The sequence below is a fragment of the Mycteria americana genome, chromosome 7 (genome assembly GCF_035582795.1).
Source record: "Mycteria americana isolate JAX WOST 10 ecotype Jacksonville Zoo and Gardens chromosome 7, USCA_MyAme_1.0, whole genome shotgun sequence".
NCBI lineage: Eukaryota > Metazoa > Chordata > Aves > Ciconiiformes > Ciconiidae > Mycteria > Mycteria americana.
The window spans coordinates 59,303,432-59,325,737 of record NC_134371.1 but is presented as its reverse complement, the minus strand read 5'-3'; the positions used below and the strand labels follow the sequence as shown (position 1 = coordinate 59,325,737).

General features: G+C 44.4%; 3 protein-coding genes across 4 annotated transcripts in view; 2 read left to right on the top strand and 1 right to left on the bottom strand.

Annotated features, from left to right (window-relative positions):
• The first annotated feature begins 1,957 nt into the window (after positions 1-1,957).
• Positions 1,958-8,070, top strand: IPP (intracisternal A particle-promoted polypeptide). The gene is made up of 8 exons (XM_075508678.1): positions 1,958-2,317; positions 2,431-2,862; positions 3,184-3,339; positions 4,095-4,262; positions 5,079-5,216; positions 5,516-5,638; positions 6,225-6,445; positions 7,401-8,070. Exons 1-8 carry the CDS (start codon positions 2,029-2,031, stop codon positions 7,623-7,625), a joined length of 1,752 nt encoding a protein of 583 aa, XP_075364793.1. The 5' UTR covers positions 1,958-2,028; the 3' UTR covers positions 7,626-8,070.
• A 2,667-nt stretch (positions 8,071-10,737) lies between these two features.
• On the bottom strand, positions 10,738-13,899 carry TMEM69 (transmembrane protein 69). 2 transcript variants are annotated; one of them, XM_075508672.1, is made up of 3 exons: positions 13,752-13,899; positions 12,776-12,838; positions 10,738-12,139 (listed from the first exon to the last, which is right to left on the bottom strand). In XM_075508672.1, exons 2-3 carry the CDS (start codon positions 12,818-12,820, stop codon positions 11,411-11,413), a joined length of 774 nt encoding a protein of 257 aa, XP_075364787.1. In that variant the 5' UTR covers positions 12,821-12,838; positions 13,752-13,899; the 3' UTR covers positions 10,738-11,410. The 2 variants fall into 2 exon arrangements, with proteins under 2 accessions (XP_075364787.1, XP_075364786.1); XM_075508671.1 differs by lacking the exon at positions 13,752-13,899 and adding an exon at positions 13,284-13,688.
• A 347-nt stretch (positions 13,900-14,246) lies between these two features.
• Positions 14,247-22,306, top strand: part of GPBP1L1 (GC-rich promoter binding protein 1 like 1) — a 33,788-nt gene continuing 25,728 nt past the window's right edge. The window contains exon 1 of the mRNA XM_075508669.1: positions 14,247-14,402. The gene's annotated coding sequence lies outside the window, so the exon portion shown is untranslated. The remainder of the gene's footprint in view (positions 14,403-22,306) is intronic.

Sequence of the window (22,306 nt, the reverse complement as noted above, 5' to 3'; positions counted from 1 at the left end):
CTGGCTTATTGGCAAATATCATGTTAGGAGCCTATTAAATTAAAATTGAAGACATTTTTAATTACTTCACTGCAATGACTGTCATTCTTGATGTTAGTTAATCAAAAGGCTCCTCATTACACAGTGCAATTTCACACTGTCAAATGTACTTTCAGAGTTATTCCTGAAAATCTACAGCTTGTTTTGCGAGATGCACAATAGTATATGGGAGCATTAGCTCCATCTTGTACAGATTCCGTGTGGTTACAGAAGAAACATGCTGAAGCAGTGCCCTCTTCTGGAGGCAGAACCATTCAACCACATTAATACAGTACAGGACAGGCCTTCAGGGCAAAATTAGCAGTCTCAGCAACGCTATTTTGTGTCTGTAAATTTGGCGCTATGGTGTGAAATCCTAGTACTGGCCAAGTGTCTAACAGCTGACATCAGCCAGCGACTGAGCCACTGGCATTTAGGAGAATTCTAAGCCTTTTACTCACAGGCCACTTCCGATGAATACAATGTCAGTGCGAGAGGGGTCTGGTTTCTTTTACTGATTCATCAACGAAAGAAAAATCTCAACACATTTACTGGCCTAGCTTAAAATTTATACCGCATTATATCAATATGCATCCAACTGTGTGTGCTTGCAGAAACCTTATTTTTCTATCTAGATCTATATTTTCTATGGGTATTTTTTAAGACCAGCTTGAAAGGTAATTTTACCACTCTACTGTCACGAATGTAATGCTGATGAACGGAGAAACCAACAGTCCCCAGAGAGTATCACGATTCAGATTCCTTCCAGAAGCACATTTAAAAGTTATTACAATGAAACGCAGAATCATGAGAAAAGCCTGAGGGGCCATGACCATTGTAACTGTAAGCAGACATGTTTTTTCTTTCCCAGTCTCACAGTAAATAGATATGGAAGCATTCCAAGAGGCTCTCTGATTGCTTTTTGCTTTGGCTGCATGTCATGTTGCTGGAACAGTTGTGGAAAACTCAGGAGGGATGCTTTTGTCTCAGAATCAGTGCCAGCTCTGCCAGACCCAGTGACTGTGTGCCTGTAACTCAGTATGTGATGCTCATCCCTCGGTCAGTGCTCAGGCATGCAGTGACTCAGTGCATTATATACTAAGTGCAATTATACACTACGACAGAAGCATGCTCTGCCTCAGGATCGGTGCTGACCCCAGTGGCCCATGTGGTACTGCTACAGGATACCGTGATGAAACATCCGTGCTGGAATGAAGAAGGCCCAAACATGGCATGACACTATAGAGAAAGGGTGCGTGGGCTGGCTCTGCCTCCGGTCAGCACTGGCTCTGATGCCACAGTCCTGAGCTAATTAATGACAGGCAGTTCCCCCCACCTCCCATCTCTGGGGTTCCCCCAGGCAGATGGTAGCTGTGGTCTCTTCCCAACACTGCCATGTTTCTCTTTCACAAGCACAGATTAAGGTGGCTAGGAATCCAGTTTGCAAAAGCATGCCTGAGGCGAGTATGATTGAAGGACAGAGATTATGACGGCAGTGAATAAGGTGACGGCACATCTGCTGTCCACCAGTTTCTTCGGCACCAGGCGCAGTGAGCAAACCTAGCAGGGGACCAGCTTTAACCACGGACAAGAAAGCTCCTCACAGAGCAGGCAGCAAGCTCATGATCCAGTGGCCAGAGGTGCCTGTGGGGGTGAACAGGCTCCACGGGACCAAGTGACCATGCAAGCACATACACAAAGGATCAGATAGACGTACCACAACCAGGGCAGATCCACCTCTTACGCCCGCTGAGGGAGAAGGGTACTCAGCACACAGGACACCTCAGCAGGCCCTCTTTTAGGAAGCCCGCCGTCGCCAGGCACACCCCCCTCAGCGGGGCGAGCGCGCCCTCCCGCTAGCAGCCTGGGCCCCCCCCCACCACCACCACCGCGCATGCGCCACGGGCGGGCAGAGCTGGGCGCCGCGGGCGCCGGTACGCATGCGCCAGCGCTGCCCCTGAGGCCGGCAGAGGACGGGGTAGGGAAGGTGCCGCCGCCTCGGGCAGCGCTATGGCGTGCGCCGCGGCGGCGAAGGGCGGCGGGAGCTCCTTCTCCGACCGACACGCCCGCCTCCTCCTGGCCCAGATCAACCGGTTGCGGGCCGGGCAGAGCTTCTGCGACGTGCGGCTGGAGGTGGGCCCGGAGGTGTTCGCCGTGCACCGCCTGGTGCTGGCGGCCAGCAGTCCTTACTTCGCGGCGCTCTTCGCGGGCGGCATGAAGGAGTCCGGCCGGGATGTGGTGCGGATCGCGGGCGTGGAGGCGGGCACCTTCCACACGCTCCTGGACTTCATCTACACAGGTAACGGCTGACGGAGGGCGGCGGGGACGGTTGCCCGGCGGCCGGGCCGGCGGGACGGTTGCCCGACGGCGGCAGCCTCGAGCAGAGCCCCGCTATCGTGTGCGTGCCCGCAGGGGTGGTGAGCATCGGGGAGCACAACGTTCAGGAGCTGATCGTCGCCGCCGACATGCTGCAGCTCACGGAGGTGGTGGAGCTCTGCTGCGAGTTCCTGAAGGGGCAGATCGACCCGCTGAACTGCATCGGCCTTTTCCAGTTCTCCGAGCAGATCGCCTGTCACGACTTGATGGAGTTCACCGAGAGCTACATCCACGCGCACTTCCTGGAGGTGCAGAGCGGGGAGGAGTTCCTGGCGCTGACCAAAGAGCAGCTGATTAAGATCTTGCGAAGTGAGGACCTCAGCATCGAGGACGAGTACCAGGTTTTCATAGCGGCAATGCAATGGATTTTGAAGGATGTGGGAAAAAGAAAGAAATACGTCGTAGAAGTACTGGAACCTGTTCGATTCCCGCTGCTGCCAGCACAAAGGCTACTAAAATACATAGAAAGTAAGTGAAAGAAGGGAAGAAACAATATCAGACGTTTGGATTTGAGCAAACGATGTGTCATTCAGAGTTACTGGATTTTGATGGACTTTTTTAAATTAATAGCATGATGATTGAAAAGATTTACTCTATCCAAACAAATTCTACTTTTTAACAAATGCGCATAGCTTACTTTAAAAACATGCGTTTGAAAAAGTCTTATAAAGAGTAGGCAATCTTGATTTGTTTGCTGTTTTAGGAGAAGGTAGTAGCTTTTCTACAGCTGAGTTACTTAATGTCTGTAGTTTTTCACTATGCCTTTTTTTATCTGCTTTTACCCTCAAGGTATTCCAGACTTCAGCCTTCGGGTGGCCCTGCAAACTCTGTTGAAAGAATATTGTGAAGTCTGTAAATCTTCCAAAGAGAACAAGGTCAGCAGTTTTCTGCAAGCTTCTAAAGGTCGTCCCCGGAGGAAAGCCAGGAAGTACCTTTATGCAGTAGGTTAGAATATGGCTGTTTGAACTTTGTAAAACAAATGATGAAGTAGTATCTCATAGTACAGTACCAAAAAGATACCGGAAATTTTTTTAATTAAAAGATATAAAAATAGCAAAATATTTTCTCTGGCTGAGTTACCGTGTTAGCTGCTTTCTGCTTAGAATTGCACAGAAGGGTAGCATTCACATTTCATGTCATTACGACATGGCATTCAAAGCCTAGATTTGCCTTCTAGAAATTATTTCCTGTGGGTGGAAAGCTATAAATCAGCAGAGGATTTGCCCATGGTTCACTGCTGGAATGGTGTATGCAAATTCACTGCACTCCTTGTTCTTCTGAAGGTTGAAGTTTTCTCTGTCCAGAATACTTTGGTTCATGTGATGGAATATTTGAAACTGCAAGTTTTCAGTAAAGCTGGAGTTTTGTATTGGAAAGGAATGCTCTTGTTTCACCCTGTGAGAAGTAACACCAACTTAAGATAGCAAAGGCTGTTGGCCGGTCTGTGCATTTTACTGAGAACATGAACAGTAATGCTTGTAGTGTTGTGGTGAAGTAGTCAGCTCAGGCGCAAGTTATGTGACCTGCAAGGTAACCATTCTTCTTTGTGTGCTGGAGAAACAATGCTACTTGGAAAAATCCAGTTCCTTCTAAAAGTGGCTAATGGCTGTTACTGTAATTTTTTCTGTGGTTTAGATATAGGAGCATGGGGATGAGCAGGAAGCTATTACTCGGTCATGATCTTTCCACTTACTTTCTAGGTGGGTACACCCGACTGCAAGGAGGACGCTGGAGTGACAGTAGAGCCCTCAGCTGTGTGGAGCGATTTGACACCTTCAGCCACTACTGGACCACAGTGTCCTCTCTCCACCAGGCCCGCAGTGGGCTGGGTGTGGCTGTGGTGGGAGGAATGGTCTATGCCATTGGAGGTAACAGCTGAAATATGCTTTCCTTGTTACATGGACACTAGAGAACTCATGGATGGAGATTTTTAAAATTATTCTTCCTGTAAGTGGTTCTGAGGTACCCAACAGTAGATAAAACAACTTTTAGATATAATAGCAATTGAATTGGGGTTCCTTGGTTCTCTACCATCACTGCTCTGTGAACGCCTGTTTGGGCTCCTATGTTGGCCATTTTTTACTAAGCTGCTCTCCCCTCATGGTATAGTAATTCACAGGTAAGCATGTGGACATGTGCAGATATACTAAGAGATGTTGGATATTCTGCAGACTTTGTGTACCACCACTAATGGCATTTCTTTTCTCACTTGTAGTCTAGCAGAAGTCCATAGCATAAAAGGCAGTAGTACGGGACAGATCACTTGTGGTCTGCCTACCTGGAAAGACTTGTTATGTACATTTGCACAAGGATGTGATGAGTAGCTCTACCAGCCCATCATTAAAGAATGCATATTATACTGTTTTTATCACCACAGAACACATTCTTTGGTCTTGAAAACCCTGTCAGTTGTGCTGCAGAGCAAAAAGTGTATAGCACTGTGGTTGTTCACCCCTCTGATGTTCCAGTAATGTGTCAGGGAACTGTTGATGAAAGCTATTCCTAGTGATGATTCAGTTTTCTGGGTACAAACAAAGCTTTTCCTACTTTGGCTGTTTGGCTGGCTGAAAGAAAGATCTTGTGTTCAAATGTTGTCTGTCCTGGAAGGAGTTGAAGAATGCTTCTATATCTGCAGTGCAAAACATTGCATTTCCCCTCTCTCCGTTCTTGCTGTTATTATGCAGGTGAGGACTCCTCGATGATTTTTGACTGTACGGAATGTTATGATCCTGTTACTAAGCAGTGGACCACTGTGGCTTCCATGAACCATCCCCGTTGTGGACTGGGAGTGTGCACGTGCTATGGTGCTATCTATGCTTTGGGTAAGTTAATTTTAAAGGTTTTAATTCATGGAACTTGTAAATTGATTTGATCTTAAATATTATGTCTTGGTGTTGCAAATTTGTAAACTTAAGTTTTGAAAAACAGCTGTTTACATGAGCATTAGCGTACCAAATCTTTGTGGATTAGTTGTTGTTCAGTTGTAACTTATTTCCATTATAGATTGCATGCTGGTTTCAGAATTAGTCTGTCCTGGAACAGTGCACCATATGTCTAAAAATGCAGTTAAGACACAGCTTCATGCCATTGAATTCTTTCCTGTGTTTGCTGTTATTTGCAGGAGGTTGGGTTGGAGCGGAGATTGGCAACACAATTGAAAGATTTGATCCTGAAGAAAATAGTTGGGATGTGGTGGGAAGCATGGCTGTGCCCCGTTACTGCTTTGGGTGTTGTGAAATGCAAGGTGACTATTGTTAAGTTTGTATCCATAAACAGTTCTGAGAGCCATTGGATTTTGAGGCTTTATGTTTCAGTCATGATTTTTTACCTTTGTCTTGTGCTGTGCTGTCAGTTGCACATGCTTGTGCCTCGCTTATTTGTTCTTCTAATACCATATTTTTAATTCCGCAGAACTCAAAGACTATAAAGTTCACTCTGTCTTCTGCCTTTTATCTCACGAAAACAGTTTTTACATGGCTGCCAGTATGGTTATCCAGCTAGTCTTGTAACAGTTGATTGTCCTTCCTGGTATTGCTTTTATTTATCTTCTGTATTTGGGTTTGTATGTGTTTCTTTGTGACAATCTGAAGAGTTGCCACAGGTTATTTTAAGACAGACATGTCCAAAGACTTGATCTATAAATTATACAAATTATTAATTATAAAAATATAAAGCTTTATGTATGCTACTACTGGACAAATGGAGGATTTTTATCTGGCATTCTTAAACCATCTTAATGTCAGGGTGAAACTTGTATTGTGACAAACATTTTCTGTCTTTCAAACTTTTCTATTATGAAACCTAACAAAGGAGAAGCTCTGTTTCTACAGGTTTGATTTATGTTGTTGGTGGTATCGGCAATGAAGGAGTAGAGCTACGTTCTGTTGAAGTCTACGACCCAATATCTAAACGTTGGTCTGAGCTCGCTCCAATGGGCACCCGAAGAGCGTATCTTGGTGTGGTGGCTCTCAACGATTGTATCTATGCTGTGGGAGGCTGGAATGAATCTCAGGATGCACTTGCTACTGTAGAAAGATACTCCTTTGAAGAGGTATGGTAGAGTCCCTTCCTTTCATAAGTGTAGATTAGCACCAACTTTGTGTAAGATGCTATAGAGGTAGCCTGCTTCCTTTCTTTAAAAAGAAAGAAGTTGGAAATTCCTTTTCACTACTGGCTGGTAATCTGAGTGAAAGAAAGCTTCAGTGACCTCAGGGTCTGTCTGTCCTAGCCACTTTGTAGATTCTTGCTATCTGACTTGGTGGAGTGTTTACGAAGATTGTATGCATGCTTTTGGGAAACTGAAAGCTAACCAATACTGATGATGCATAGATATACTGTAGTTTGGTAAATGCTTGTTAGGGTTAAGATGGCGGGATAGATTCTCCCTCTGCAATAGAATGGTCAATAATCTGACGAGAGAGAAAAAAATCCCTGAAAAAGTAAGAGTTGCCCTTTGTTGCAAAAGTTGAGGATCTTTCTTCTGTGTCAAAATGTAGTGGTGTTTCAGCATGACTAGAAAAATCACTTTGAACACTTAAGCTTTTGAATAAGATAAGAAATTATTCCTGACTATTATTGCTCATGTTTCTATGATGCTCTTTGGAACAGTAGCTAGTGTTAAAAGCAGAATATAATCCAGTGTGCCATTCTGGTTTGCTTTTGGAATCGAATCTAGTTTTCCTTATTTCCCACCTCAAACTGTGTACATTCTCTATTTTGGAGACAGACTGCATCTTGCAGTGACTGAAGAAAGGGAGGGGTGTTGTGTACAGACAAGTATGTGATCTGTTCTTCGGTGACTAGCATGATTTTGACCACTTGTGAAAGTGGTGTCATTCCAGTCTTGATAATCCTCTTGATACTGTACACATAACTATATTTGAGCCTGTGAAGTGTATGCGTAGTGTTCTTTGTGAATGTTTCAGTCTTTAAGCTTTAAAAGTTACTTTTATCAGAATCGGGACTCACCCTAAAACTACTTCTTGACTCTTTCACCTTCTCATTAGGAAAAGTGGGTTGAAGTTGCATCAATGAAGATACCAAGAGCTGGTGTCTGTGTTGTGGCTGTGAATGGATTTCTTTATGCCTTGGGAGGCCGAGCTCCCAGTAATGACTTTGCTGCTCCAGTCACCTCTGACTCTGTTGAAGTTTATAACCCTCATATGGACAGTTGGACTGAAATTGCCAACATGATCACCAGCCGCTGTGAAGGAGGTGTAGCTGTGCTGTAAAACACAAAGAAGAAAACTCATTCAAGGAATGAGTAAATCTGTCTCCTCAGATTTCTGGTTTCATTGGCCAGAAACCTCTTCTAACACAGGAACTTTCAGTAGAGACAATGGAGAATTAGATCAGAGGGCTTTTTCTGAGAAAAAGGAAATACTAATTGGCTTATCCAATGTCTGCGTCAGGAAGTATTCTGTTAAGAGTAGGAATGCCCCTTATGACTGGATTAAGCTCACTGAAATAAGTGGCGAATTTGCCCTGTAAAAATCTGAAGAAATCATTCCAGCACATTAGAGCCATCAATCAGGTTGTTAACTCTCAAAGGTGCACCAAAGCTAGCATTTTTAGCTGGCCTTACAATCTGGAAGGAGGCTACTACAGACAGCTAGGAGTTACCTGTAGATAAGAGCAGATGGGCTACTTGGTTAGCATTCATTGTCCTTTTCTGGTGGACAACAAGGAAGAGAAGTTAACAGATGGGGAAGACTTGGTACCACTACTTATGACCTTGATGCATTTGGGACTCTTTTCTGCTGCTGGACATGATGGGCATTAAATATGAATTGGATATTTACTTTCTGGCCACTCCACTAACGTGGATGGTGAGTGGCTGAGAATTTCCTGTTCTGGAAGGTTATTCTCACAGTTCTAATAATGTCATTCCACTTCAGCATAGGCTTTTCTTCTCAGTGGTATCAGTGATGACAGCAGAGCTCGTTTTTGTGTAAGCTCTGATGAATTTTAAATGGAAACGCTGTTCATTAGATTAGCTGTTCTGTTTAGGACAGCTCTTAGTATAAAAATAGAGGGAAAGCCTTTTGCCCTTTTTAAATTTTTTTTTCCTTAGTTAAATGTGTTTTACCCTGTGTTACACATGCTGAGACTTGGCACTGGAATACATGCTATTCTACAAGGTACGCACGTTCATCCTTGTGACATCTTGTATCCTGCCTCTTCCAAATTTGAGTGGACGGACCATTTTGTGGTAGAATTAGCTGAACTCAGCATTAAAGTGATGCTATTAGTGTGTTTTGTCTTAGAGAGTTTGTATTTAGTTTGGATACACTTAGTAGAACAATACTACCAGGAGTTTGGAGTTATTTCTAGATTCATTTAATTAACGTACTTGAAGTTGCTTTTTGCAATATGATTGCATTTTCTGCACAGCTGCGGATGATTTGGATGGAGTCTGAAATAAAGCTGCTTGAACTTTGATAGGCAGTGTTATTCTAGAACACAAAACCACAACTGGAATGTCACAAAACAGGAAGCCTGCACTGTGTAGACAAAGGTGCATTCATGTTGTCTAGGTTAATATCCCCTGTGTAAAATTAACAAATTAATACATTAATAAAAGCCTCCAAGGTGAGTGTTGCAGGTACGTTAAGAATCTAGGTCTTATGTTTTAACACAGGGCTGGGAGAGTGCCAGGCTAAAACATGCTAGACAATGGAGCATTTGTTTCTCTGATTGTTCTATAATCTTGTGTGTGCTTTTACTTCAAAAGGATTTCTTATGCGTGTGAGCTAATGTCTGTACTGTCTTTTTTTTCCCCCCAAGTTTAAGCTTGTTTTAAACAGTTTTTCATAATAAAATGCATTTTCAGAACTGACTGTGGAATGCTCTTGAATAGGTTGCTTTCCTATCATAATTAGTTGTATCACTGCCGCGCTCTTTTTTTTTTTTTTCCTTTTTTACTGGAAATCCTATTTCCCAGTAGGACACTAGGAAATATTGCTTATAAATGTTGACTATTTGAATGGTGCAAGTAACATGCTTCTGTAGTAAAATACTCATGTATTTCTCTTCTCAATGTAAAATCACTCGGGCTTCTTGGAAGTCTGGCTGCCTTGCCACCTCTGTGCAACCCTCTCTGGGATCAAATGATACGTAATACTTCTTAGGCTTTCTTCTTTCCATTTCAGGATCCTTCATGAACCATTTGAGAAACATTACCTTAGCTGTATTTTATTAGTTTGGGAACTACGAGTTCACTTTGGAACTTCTCTTTGGAACCCCAGTTCCTCTAGTAAACTTTCTGTTTAGTGGAGCTTCAGGAAGTCTGCTGTTGTATGAATTTACCTTCTCCAGTTTTTGTGGTTGATTCTATCATGTTTAAATGAAACTTTGAAGTCAGTTGATTACGGTCTCTGATACTCAGCACCTCCTTCCCTGAATCAAGCCAAAGGCAGTACTCTTCTCTGGACCCATCTTAAAAAACACCATGTCTAAGTAAGAACGAATAAAAGAACCATTTTCATTTACAAACTCAATTTTACTTCCTTTATATTCAGAGAGCACTGAACTACATCAGTAGTATGATGCTGTTAACGTGTAAAGGTTAACAGATTATGAAGGAAGCTCATGTACATAGTTGCTGTTTCAGCAATATCATACAAGAAAATGGCTGTCAGGATAGGCAGGTTTCTTAACTATCTTTGCAGAATGAACAGATTACAAACTTTAAGTGACAGTACATGCTTTGTTCTGTATACAACAATAATGAAGAACAGTGCTTTAGAGAACTATGAGGATCATCTAAATAATATGGGGGGATGTCACTTTTCAACTTTCTTCTTGCATCTTATACTGTACTTAAAGAATACTTAAGATAAAAAGCCTACAGTGAATATGTGCACATACACTTTCTTAGGTTTCTTGAGGTAGCTGAGGCTAGAAAAGAAAATCTATGTGACTTACATTGTATGTTCTTCCCCTAAATGATGCGTTAGGAACACTTAAGTACAAAGAGCACACACTCCTGCAGTGTTTTCAATAATTGGCCCATCATGGAGGGTTTGCAGGCTACAAGTCCATTTGTACCTGCCCCAGCTGCTCAAATAAAATGAGTTTTGAGGAGGGAAAAGACACAAACTACTTTCAATCCCATTATCTGATCCCCTAGTGCCAGCGATCCGAGTCCTTGTGTCATATCATACATTTGTCCATGTATCATATCGTTTGATAGTACTTAATTTAGGAGTATGACAGATCTTTATGGCTACGTTGCATACAACTTCCTTGGCTAGGCAGCCCTAAGTCCAAACAAAACCTAGGAACAGATGGCCCAGGTATCTTTTTTATTTGAGTAAGCCTGAGTAGGAAGCTAACCTCTTATGGCACCTTGTCAAGGATACAAAGCTTCCCCTTCTAGCTTTCCCCTCTCCATCACAGCAGCTGGATGACATATTTTAGGTGAGGGCTGACCTTGGTTTGCCACTCCAAACAGACCTTGCCTATCTGTTCTTACCTGACGAGCACCTAATCACATAGCATTATCAGCATCTTCTCAGCTGAAATAAGACAGAGAAGAGTTTTATCTTTTTTTGTATTTCCACAACATAGGAATTGAACATGTATGTACTTTTACATAATTCTCAGCTGCTTCTTTAAACACTAAACTAGAAGAACTGCTCTCACCTTGTTACTGTTTATGACTAAACGGTTGTTCTCCCCACCACAGAACATTATCACGCATTATAGTTAAACCAGATACTTTAATAATTCAGCATAGAGCAATTCATACCCATGTCATTTGAATCTCTATTTTAAATTCATATGACAGTAACATCTCATTCAAGTCTACAGATAAGGACAGACTCATGCCTGCCTTGGAAGTCATTGGTATTTACAATCCTTCCCTATTAAACTTGCTAAGTTGTTTACTTTGAGAATAAGCATCTTGATCACTGCCATCTTATGACTTCTAAGCACAAATAAGTCTTTATTTCCCCTGGAACTCAATACAAATACCTTATTGGCAGATAAATAGCTTTTTCCTCTTGATTTATTATTTTGTGTTCTGCCATGTATTTTTGCTGTTACTTAGCTGCTCCTCTGAAATAATCTTCAATGTTGCAGTAGCTAATAGTGATAAGACCATCACCACTGTTCCCACTACCCTCAGTACTTTAAACCACCTAGGATAAGTAGGAAGAAGGGAAAGGTCATAATGTAGTGCTATCCCTAAGGCCATTACTAGCATTATTGCACCATGACTGCTATCTTTAAAAAGTAAGGCTTGCCAGGCAAGCAGAAGAGGTATTGTACTGTTAGCCAGGTTCAGCCAGTCTGGCTTGGCTGGGCTGTTTTCTGGGAGAGCAAACCCCCACCTCATTCCCCCTAGGAAAGAGACTGTTACGGCACCGTACGTAATCTGAGCAAATGCCAGCTCTGGGTAGTAGGTGCCTTGGACAGCCATTGACAGTGGCACAGAAACAAACGGAATTAGCCCTGCAAGGCTTAAGTAAAGGGCTGGCTTTGGAGAATCCTTTAGTGATTTCATGCTTTGTTGCAATACGCCCGAGTCTTTGGTCTCAGATTCTTTGGGGGTTTTCTTCTTGAAGAAGGGGAGAGAGGTGTGAAAAGCCTGGAGCTTTGTTGCATATACTGATGCTGGGTTGAGGCTTGGAGACCTTGAGAGAAGACACACATCTCTCTGCAGACGGAGGCCAAGAGAAGAGCAAGTTGTCTTATTCTTTCCATACAGTAGTAGTCTGGGACCGGTTAACTTCTGGAGCTGCAATTATAAAGCCTGTTCTGAACACCTTACAATGTAGGCTTATGGGTCTACAGTTACCTAAACTACCTATGAAATATTGTGCCAAGTAGTTTTCCAAGTCAGGTCACATCACAGCTGCCCTTCCTCTCGGTTTTCAGGTGTTTTTAGCTTAACTAATTAAGCTAACTGATACAGCTTTCACAAGCTAGCTGATGAAGAGCAACTAGGCTCTTCATAGTGAGTAAGCAAACCTTACTCACTGCAGAAGGTTTGTGTATCCACCAATCCTTCCACCCACGCATGCATTCTTTAGGCATTTTTAAGTTAAGATATATCAGTCATTTTCAGAGTAGAATATAAAATTATTACAGAAGTAGGACAAGGTCACTGCAGACACTAGCTACTATCCCCTCACCACTCTACCAAAAAGAGAGAGGAAAAAAGACCTTTAGACAATAAAATTTGATTTTATAAAATAAATATCTTAGCTTTACCTAAAAGCTGCTGTAGAAACTAGGCATTCTCTCAGAAAAGCTGAGTGATAAATATATGGCTACTCCAACTTCTAAGTCACTTTTTTTTCAATGCTCCAGTCATACCTTTTGCTATTTTACTTTTAAAAAAATACAGACAGCAAAGGCTTCAGAAACTTACTTTGAAAGGTGTGTGGAAGCAGCATCGTTGTATGAGAGGAAACATACTTGCTTTATCAAGGCCCTAAAACAGAAAAATTGAGAAGGTCTGAAACTGACAAATAGCCGAGTTTATCTTATGTCCAAAGTTAAGGCACAGTCTAGACTTGTTTATCAGATGCGAGACTCTATTATAGATGTGATGTATATGTAAAGACAACCAGTTTATGTATTCAATCCTTGTTTACCCACTACAGGGTATTTTGTTTCAGGCAGCTCTATGAACTGAAGTTCTAAAGTTGTAATAACTGTTACAAGAACGATTTCTAGCTAAAGAACTGCGTATCAGGAAAGAGGTGATGGTTTCCTGATTATGGATCATCTCCTTTTCACGGGCTAAATGGCTGCACGCAGCTGATAAACGACCAATTCCTTACGTGTGAAAAAAACGATCCTTAACCATTGAGGAGAGGAAGCTTCATCACCCCGCACGCTGCAGGTAAGCTACCTATAGGGAGGACAAAACTAACCGGGAAGGGCAAGCAGCTCGCCGGTGCACTTGACTCCCCAGTTCACAGTCCTGCTGCTCCAGGGAAGGGGGGCGGCTCCGCACACCGAAAGCCCCAGCCCGGAGGGAAAGGGGAGCGGAGAAGCAGTATGTCCGGGAGAGACGCAGGTCCCACCGGGCCGAGGCACCCACCCCGGGCTGGCACGGCGGAAGCCGCGCTGCCGACCGGGAAACGCGCGGGGCGCTGCAGCCGGCCGGGCGCGGGCTGTGCCCGCCGCTGGACCCCGACCGCGGCGGCACCCACCGGCTCCTGCCCGCGGCCTCCCCAGCTGTGGCGGCCCCGAGCCCCCTCGCTGAAGCGGCTTCCGGTGCCCCGGGAAGCGCTCCGGCCGGGCGCGGCGCTCAGCGGTGCCAAGTCCGGGCGGGAACAGGCGCGGCCCGTCTCGTTCCAGCCGGGCCGTGGAAGCGCCCGGGTGTGCGTGGCACCCACCAGAGCCGGCGGCCCCGGTCCCTGGCGCGCTTGAGACGGGGGACAGCGGAGCCCAAAAGGCACGCTCCTTCCCCTGCCGCTGCGGCAGCCTCGCGCGCTCCCAGCCCAAGGGCTGCGGCTAGGCTGGCAGAACGGCGGCAAGGGCCGCTGCCGCTGCCGCCCCCGGGGTTGCTGGGGGGGGGGGGGGGACACGACACACGCTCCCGCTCCCTGGCTTTCGAGATCTCCGCAGCGGGCAAGCCTCGCTCACGCGAAGGGGAGCGGCGGGACGGCGGCGGACTACAAATCCCAGCCTGCCCCGCGGCGCCGCGCCCGGCCGATCGGCGCGGCGGGAGGGCGCGTGGCCTTCTGGGACGCGTAGTCTCCAGCGGCGCCCGACAGGTGACGAGGGCGGTGCGTGCTACCGCTCTGATTGGTGGGGCGGGGGGCGCGCGCGCGCCCCTCTCCTTGGCCGGGGCGGGGGTGGGGAGCGCTCCGCGTGGCCGTCTGGGGAGCCAGGTGGGCGTGTCCCTTCCGCCTCCTCGGCCCCGCCCCGCGCGCTCGCAGGCCCCGCCCCCTCCGGCCCCCGGCCGGGCAGGGCCGGGCAGCCATTTTGGGCAGAGCTTTGTTATGGTTCTGGGGCCGCAGGAGGCAGCGAGAGGGGCCTGACCGGTGAGTGCGGCTCCCACACCCCTCCTCCCGGCGCCCCGCCGCGCCTCCCCGCGCGGCCCCGTCGTCCGCCGCTCCGGGACCAGGCTCGCCGCCCCCCCCGCCGGCTCCGCGGCCTCGGAGCGGCCCGGGATCGGCCTCCCGCCAGGCCGGGACCCCGCTGGCGGCGGCGGCGGGGGGCGGTGCGGCCGCCCGGGGGGCTCTCTCCGCCCTCGGCCCCGCCGCGCGCCCACCCCCGTCCCTCGGCCGCGGCGGGTTCGCCGAGAGCGGCAGTGAGGGGCTCCGTGCGGGGCAGGGCCACTGGGCCGGGGGAGGGCGGCTGGGGCCGAGGCTCCCCGCTTATTGTTTCCTGCTTAGCCGGAAAGTTCCCAGCGCTTGACGCTGCCTGGGCGCTCCCGCGGCCGTTCCGGCTCTCGCCCGGAGTTTAGCCTTGTCCTGTCATCAGGCGGGCCCGGTCGGCTGCGGGGCGGGGGGAGGGGGGGGGAAGGACGGGCCGGAACGCCGCGTTCCGCCGGGGCGGTGGGGTGAAGTCCCCGCCGGGCCGGGCGCGGGGCTTCCTGCGCGGCGGCCCGGGGCGGACGGAGCGCCCGCGGCAGGGGCGACTCCGCTGCCGTCTGTTTTGATTGCGAGCTGGAAACGAAACTGGGTGAGCCGTGCTGGCTCGGGCCGTTTCCCTTCGCCTCCGTGGGATTTACGGCCGCTCTTTCCGGCAGCCCCCGGCGGGAGGGGGCGATCGGCGCCGAGCAGTGACACGTGTGCTGCGGGCAGCCGAGCCCGAGCTTCCCCAGCCCGCTGCCAGCCCCTCTCGGCCGACCTGTGCGGGGGCGAGGGCAAAGGGAGGCTGGGAAGCTCGTCAGGTGCCAGTCGTTATCTCTTCACATAAAACCAGCGCCTGGCCTGAGCCCGAGGTGGCCTTTTTCCGTCGTGAAAGTGATTTCTATGTGTCCGGTGTGTTTGATGTCCTGTTGGCCTAAGGTCTTGCACGGTTTAACTTAAACGGCTGTTGCTGGGCTTGATCAGAACAGCTGTGTTCACACCTAGCATTTCAAAGATGCGTTGAAGGCTTTGAATTGAATTCAGTTTAGCAATGAGCCGGTCTGGAACGATTTTAGAGCGGTTAGTGGGTGTCTGCACAAGTTACGAGTTTTTAAACAGCTTTAGAGGAGCAGTCGCTATTTAAATCCTTGTAAGTAATAGTAGACTCGTTTAAGAGCATTGCTTAAAAATCTTTTTATATTAACATGACCAGGTAAGTCAGCCTTCCTTTCCCCGCCCCCGAGGTCTGAGTGACACAAGCGTTAGTAATGTTGATAATACTCTGAAACGTTGCAAGTGACTGAGCAAAGTATGGAAACAGCAAACGGGGGTATGGAGATGAGAAAACAGCTGAGATAATTGAAGAGCCATCAAAGCTGAGTTTACTGAGGAGTTGACATTGCTTCTATAAAAATGTTAGGTGGTTATGAAAAAAGCTTATGCAAATGTTACTTCATGAATGGATATGGCTGGTATTTCAGCGAAAGGTTCCCTGTGCTCATCCATTTGGAGACCGGTATTTCAAACTTCCAGTCTCTGACTCGGGAAGGAAACAGGTGTAGAGCAGTCGTAGGAAGAAATAAAATCACCAGGTTTAGGAAGAGCAGTTTTTCCTCTCACATTCTTTCTGATCATTTATAGAGAAAAGTACCTTCAGAAGAACTTCTTGAAGTTTTGTATAGAACAGGAAAGCTTCAGGTGATACTTCCCTCTTTTTTTTCCTTTTTTTCCTTTTTTTTCTTTTTTTTTTAACAGCTATTTGTAGGGAAGTGCAGCCTCTGCGTTTTATATTCATCTAGTTTGTAGTCTTAATCCTATATGACACAGAAGTTTCCATTGCAGATATACTAGGACTTCAAGTGAAAATATGCAGGGAACAGATGGCATTTAAAAAAAAAACAAGTCCTGTTTTCTCTGCGGATGCCTCAGAAATAAGAGGAGCAGAATGCAGATGTGATATATAACAAATCAAGTGGAAGTGCACACTTTCTGAATTGTTAGGAAAAATACTTTGTAAACATTTTTGCAGGCTATGGTCACCTTGTCTCACAGGTGTGACTGCTTTGTATGTGGTGTTAGTGCCTCTTGAAATTCCTGTTTTAAATTAGGAAATTAAGTCACTACAGAAAAATAATCTTCACTAGCATTTTCATGAAATCTAAAAAATATTTCAAGAGCCGTGGGATACTTTTTTTAATACAGAAAAATACTGTGGTTGGATCTGTGAATTTCTTCAGAAGTGTGGGGTGTCAGTAGTTCTTGTCTTTACTAAGTGAACAAAAACTGTTGGCTCAAGAGTTAAAGTTGCCTTTTTTAATGTAATTCCAGTGTTAGAAGATGTTTGAAGTTAGTTGTGTAGCTGCTGAGTTGACTTAGTTGTGAAGTGTACTTCAGGGCGTGCTTTATTCATTTGTCTGTATGAACAGATTGGGACAGGGCTGGCTATGTTTAGTAGAGCTAAAACATAAAGCACCTCTCGTCAGTGAAGTGCTGGCTGCTCTTGCGTGGATACAGCTTTTTCTTACAGCTTTGTAAAAACAACCATGGGACAACTGTTGCTATAACTTATACAGGGAAAGGTGATAGTTACTGCATTTTGCAGTTGGTGAGGTGGTGTGTATACTAGGAAGTTTGTTTGGGATTTTTAAGTTTTATGTTAATTTATTTGTAGAGGCAAGAGTAGTTCAGATTTTGTTCTGCTAACACAGCGGTATAAGCAGACGTTTTACTGTCACTTACATAGTGACCAGGATACCACCTAAATTCATATGTGGCTTTTGTTTCAGTAAGAGTAATTGAAGTGCACGTTCTCTTTACTTGTCAGATTTGATGAAAAGCAGCGAAGTTGGCAGAAATGTGGTCCTGCTTAGAATACTTCATGAATGCCAGGATGTTTTTTAACTTGTGTTCTGTAAGTTAATATGTTCCTGTGAAAATGTGCCAAACTTCAATGAGTTACTGTATGGTCAGAAGATAAATTTACATTTTGGGGAGTGAATTTAGGTAGAGATTGATAGTGGCTAAGTATCCACTGGGCCATACGTGTATGTGCAAACACTGTGCAGACCTAAAAATTCTAGGTTAGATGAGGCCATTAGCATGACAGTAATAAGTGGGAAGGGAAGTATATTGGTTAAATTAATCATATATATTAGTGATCAGGCTGTATCACTCCAAACTGGAATTTCTTTAATAAAGTGTGCTTAACTATTTTGGTTTCTGCATTCTCTAGCTGGCCTTCAAAAGCGTCAGAAGAAGAATTTTAACATTTTATGCTTCTTAGACCTTTCTGTAATTAAACAACAAAATGACTTTACAAAAGTGTTGGTGTATGCAGTTCCGTAAAATGACTAATCTGAAATAGTTGCACTTCCAAGGTCTGGCTTAACAAAAATCATTTGAACCAGTGCATCTAAACATAACTGAGGCTTTCTGCAATAAGTGATGCTCAGAAACAAATATTTTGCAGTGTATGACCTTGTGCCTCAGGGACTGTTGTACACTAGAGAGTTCACCAGGAGCTACTGAAGTTCTAGGATTTACAGTCATTCTAACAAAAATGCCAGTGTCTTTTTTTCTTTTTTTTTTTCTCCTTGAATCTTGTGATCACTTCCAGTTCAGTGTTTTCATAGTCTTATCCTCCACCATGGAAGGGGCATCACAGCTTCACGGTGTGATGTTGGTGACCCTTAATAATCAAAGGTGTGTCTGTATATAATATTGTCTAAATGTATGTTCTTAGTTTTAGGAATCCCCTCTTTCCAATACAGGAAGAAATGAATAATTGTAAATTAGTTTCCCTTGGAGCAGTTTTATTTTCAGCGTCTGTTCTAGGTTCAGGTAGATAGTAAGTGTTCAGGGTGGATAATGGTATGGCCAAGAATGACTGGCAGTGGGGATACAGGTTTAGTGTGGTGTGGGGGCTGCTATCCTCGATATCTGTGTGACCCCCATAGTGTAGTTGCAACATACGGAGTATGTGGCAATGATTGTCAGTCTCTTTGAGTTTTGTCATCTTCAGTTTGTGATGAACAATTAACTTGTAAATAAAGGACTGAGTCTGCCATGGAGGTATATGGTGGTTATTCTGCGCACAGAAATTATTGGTATTCACAAAGTTGCTGGTGAATTTGTATGGTAAAGATGGCAACAGGTCTCCAGCTTTTCAGCAGAAAGGAGTGTTTTGCCATTGTGTTCCAATGCATCATCCATCATCAAGGGATTAATCAGGATTCACGTGAGGTGGTCTGAAAAGACCTTTGATACTGATCTTAAAAAAAACTCAGCAAGAGAACTCTCTCACCCTGAAAATGTTGAATGGGTTATGATCTTGACTGTTAATTTGGGAAAACTGTCTTTCCTGTACTTTGAACTCTAGTTGAAGTAGAGAAACAGGTTAATGATGACTTTAATGTCTTCAGGTTGGCTGAGCCTTATGGAATGTGTCCTACAGTATTTAGGGAACTGACAGTCTGTGAGGGTGGGAAAAGTTCCAGAATACTGAAAAGTGTTGAGGAGCACTTCCCCTCAGAGCATCTAGAAAAAGACAGGACTTGGGTATGTTCAAAGGAAGAGTGTTCACATCAGGGTGTCTGTCCTGGGTCATGTACTGTTTGGCATTTTCACTTTTCTATGTTGACATAATATTCTTACTGAACACACAGATGATATGATCTTGACAAATTCAAGAAATGGTCTGAAATCAATAGCATTAATTTCGGCCATTTTGGTTTAGATGGGTTCAAATTACTGTGTTTAGGAATATTACCTTATGCAGACAACTAACAGCTGGCTAGGCAGCAGTTCTGTGGGAGAGTATCTAGGGGTTGTAGTGGTTCCTAAATTATTGTGAGTCAGCAGCATCACTGTCATGAAAATTCACTTGTCACACTGGAACATATAAAAGGGCATTGTAAATAAGGTAATAAAGCAGTTTTTCCATTCTACTGAGGAGTGGTAGGTCTTCAGCTAAAAGTATCTTGTTCAGTTTGTGATACTATCATACTTTGGGGAAGTTATGGCTGGGTAACGAGATCTGTAAAGAAGATAACAAAGTCTGTAAAAGAGAAAACCCCTAAGTGAGGATTGGGGAAAAAAATGGATTGTTTAGCTCTAGAATGGTTTTATACAACTTGTGTTTCATCAGACATCAGCAGGTGATCTATAAAGCAGCTTACAAAAGTTACCTGCAGGTATAGCTGGGAGCCAGCTCTGACATCCTGTCACTGCCTGCAAGCTGTCATGCTTGGTAGGTGGGTCACATCAGTTTTTTCATCATCAGTGCTTTGAACTTAAAGCTTGTATCTTCAACAGTAAAATTGGAGTGGTTGGGGGTGGGGTGTTTGTTTTTTAAAAACATGACTATATTTGACCCCAGAATATGTTATTACCTCCGTCTTCTGCTGCCGAACAGTGCTGGGATACAGGGTGGTCTATGGGACTTCCCCTGACACCCCCCCTAAAAAAACTCCCACCACCTGCTAAGATTGCCTTTCAGTCAGGGAATACTGAAGTACTGGTTTGGAGAAAAGATGTCTTGAAAGGTATCTGCAAAGAGAGGTTAGTCAGCTTGCCGTATCCATCATGAATAAAACAAGTAGTTATGGGTTGAAATTGCAGCAGAATATATTTAGGTTAGGCATTAGGTGCAGGGACAGGCTTTCAAGCCATAAGAGTAACGAAAACAGATTGTAGAGATACGCTGGAGAATGCTGGTATGCTAATCTCTTTTGATTTACAGCTCCAAAAAAAATATTCCAGTGGAGGTATGAATAGCTGCATAATGAATTCCAGTCTGCTGATAACAAACTCGTTTTTCTGATACTTTTTGAGACATCTTAGGATTAATTTTTGGACCCCTGCAGCCTGAAGATCACTGCAAATTGGTGGAGGGGGACATTGCTTAGTTTATTTTCAAAGACATCTGATGGCAGAGGGTAGAGCTAAAGTCTTTTAAATCTCAAGAGAAGGGGATGAACTATGCAGCCTCTGAAGATAGATTTTTTTTTTTTTTTTTCTTCCCCAGATGTTTTCCTAGTATTCCCTGGTTTGCTGTAGGACACTAGGGTAGAAGAATGACATTGTTTAACTCTTGGCCTGCATGGTGTACCTGCAGAATAACAGCGCAATAATTCTCTGCAAGATGTAAAGACAAAGCTCAAAACAGCTGGACAACACCTTGTCCATAACTCCTTGCTTTGTTTTATCTCTAAGATTTTCACAGACTAGATTGTAGAGAGACCTCTAGCAAAACACTGTGAACATCCAAAGAGGCTGTATCTGCCAGCTGCAGCAAATCATCAGATCACAGGATTAGGGATCACTTGTTCCTCTTTTTTTTTTTTTTTTTGAAGCAAAGACCAAACAAATGGAATATTTATTGTTTGTGCAATTTATTTTATATGTATAGGACTTGTTTTAAACTGAATTGTCTTCAGTGACTTTTCTGCATTGATGTTTGATAATACTTTATGAATTAGAGAAAGTGCTGAAAATTTTAAGCTAGTGGAATGAAAAATATAGCAAACAATGTAAAATTTACAAACTAATGCAGGTGGTGTACACATGCTGAAAAGTGCTGAGTGAACATGTCTTTGTCGTGTCCTAGTAAACGTGGAGTTTCTTCACATTGTCCCAGTCTTGAGGTAAAAGGGTTTGGAAATAATCCAAGTGGAGGGAGGGACAGAGAGGGTATGATTAGTCCCCCAGTCTTGGCCTGTTGTCTTGCACGGGAAGTACCTATAACTGGAATGTACTGCCCTTCCCAGTTTGTAGTACTGGTCTTGTAGGGCTGGGGTAATGGTATCGAGGGGAAGAATTACTATAATATTGTTTAGGAGAATGGTCTCTCATATCTGAATGTCCCTCTCTGTTTATTTTGTTGACTCTTAATTGTCTTCCCTCTTTGCAAGTTACATGCCTTCTACTCTCTTGTCCTTCATCTGGAATGCAGATCTATACTTCCCTGTACTTGATTTATAGTCTCTCTTGCCATGACACAAATATTTGATAAATAGTCTGATTGCATTTGGTACTCTTTTCCAAAAGAAATACATTTTTCTCAGCTCCAAACAGAATATATTTAAATGTAAATATACTATAGTAGTGATAGTAACCCTGGTAAAATACTGGGTTATAAAATACCCTTAGTGAGAAACACCCATCCCAACTTTTTTTAACTTACTGGAGAACTACTTACTTCACTTCTGCTTAGGCTCTGTCTACATCTCTGGAAGACAGGTAGGTAGGAGGTACATAGTATGCAGCAGGGATAAGCCAGTAATTACATATTTGCAATTCTTTCCTTATGATGGGGAACATTATCCTGGCATATGCTACTGAGCAGAAGAGACTTTGTTCATTAAGGCTTTGGGCAGACCGTACAGATAGGCTCTTCATTGCTATTTCACTCATTTTTGGGCAGACCGTACAGATAGGCTCTTCATTGCTATTTCACTCATTCTGCCATGAGGTTTTGGGGAGGATAGCGGTACCTTTAAAGGCAGCCATGACAAGGTGTTGTGCTTTGTAAGGTTCAGGGCAGAATAGAGCCTTATCTTGACCTCAGATACTTTCAAAATGTCTGTGGATCAAAGTGCACTGCAAAATAGATGTTTGATTTTGTTCCCGTCAAGAGCTAAAAAGACCTCTGGATTTGATTAAAATTAGCAGAATACTTTCTCCAGATTCAAAATACCTTATTTCATAAAATGCTAAAGCTGGTTGAAAGTTCAGAACATTGTTCACATTTAAAGCCTAATACTATTTGAAATATGTTTCTTTGTTTTGTATCAGTAGTGTCAATAGATACACTCATTTAATAGAAGTATATACAATCCCTGGAACCTTACTTCCTTCAGTAGGGCAGAGCA

Coding starts and splice junctions, on each gene's coding strand:
- TMEM69 (XM_075508672.1), bottom strand. CDS start 12,820: ATGTTTCCTCTCATACAACGATGCTGCTTCCACACACCTTTCAAA. Junction 12,140..12,775: donor GCTTCCACACACCTTTCAAA/GTAAGTTTCTGA, acceptor TTATAATTGCAG/CTCCAGAAGTTAACCGGTCC.
- IPP (XM_075508678.1), top strand. CDS start 2,029: ATGGCGTGCGCCGCGGCGGCGAAGGGCGGCGGGAGCTCCTTCTCCGAC. Junction 4,263..5,078: donor AATGGTCTATGCCATTGGAG/GTAACAGCTGAA, acceptor GTTATTATGCAG/GTGAGGACTCCTCGATGATT. Junction 5,639..6,224: donor TGGGTGTTGTGAAATGCAAG/GTGACTATTGTT, acceptor CTGTTTCTACAG/GTTTGATTTATGTTGTTGGT.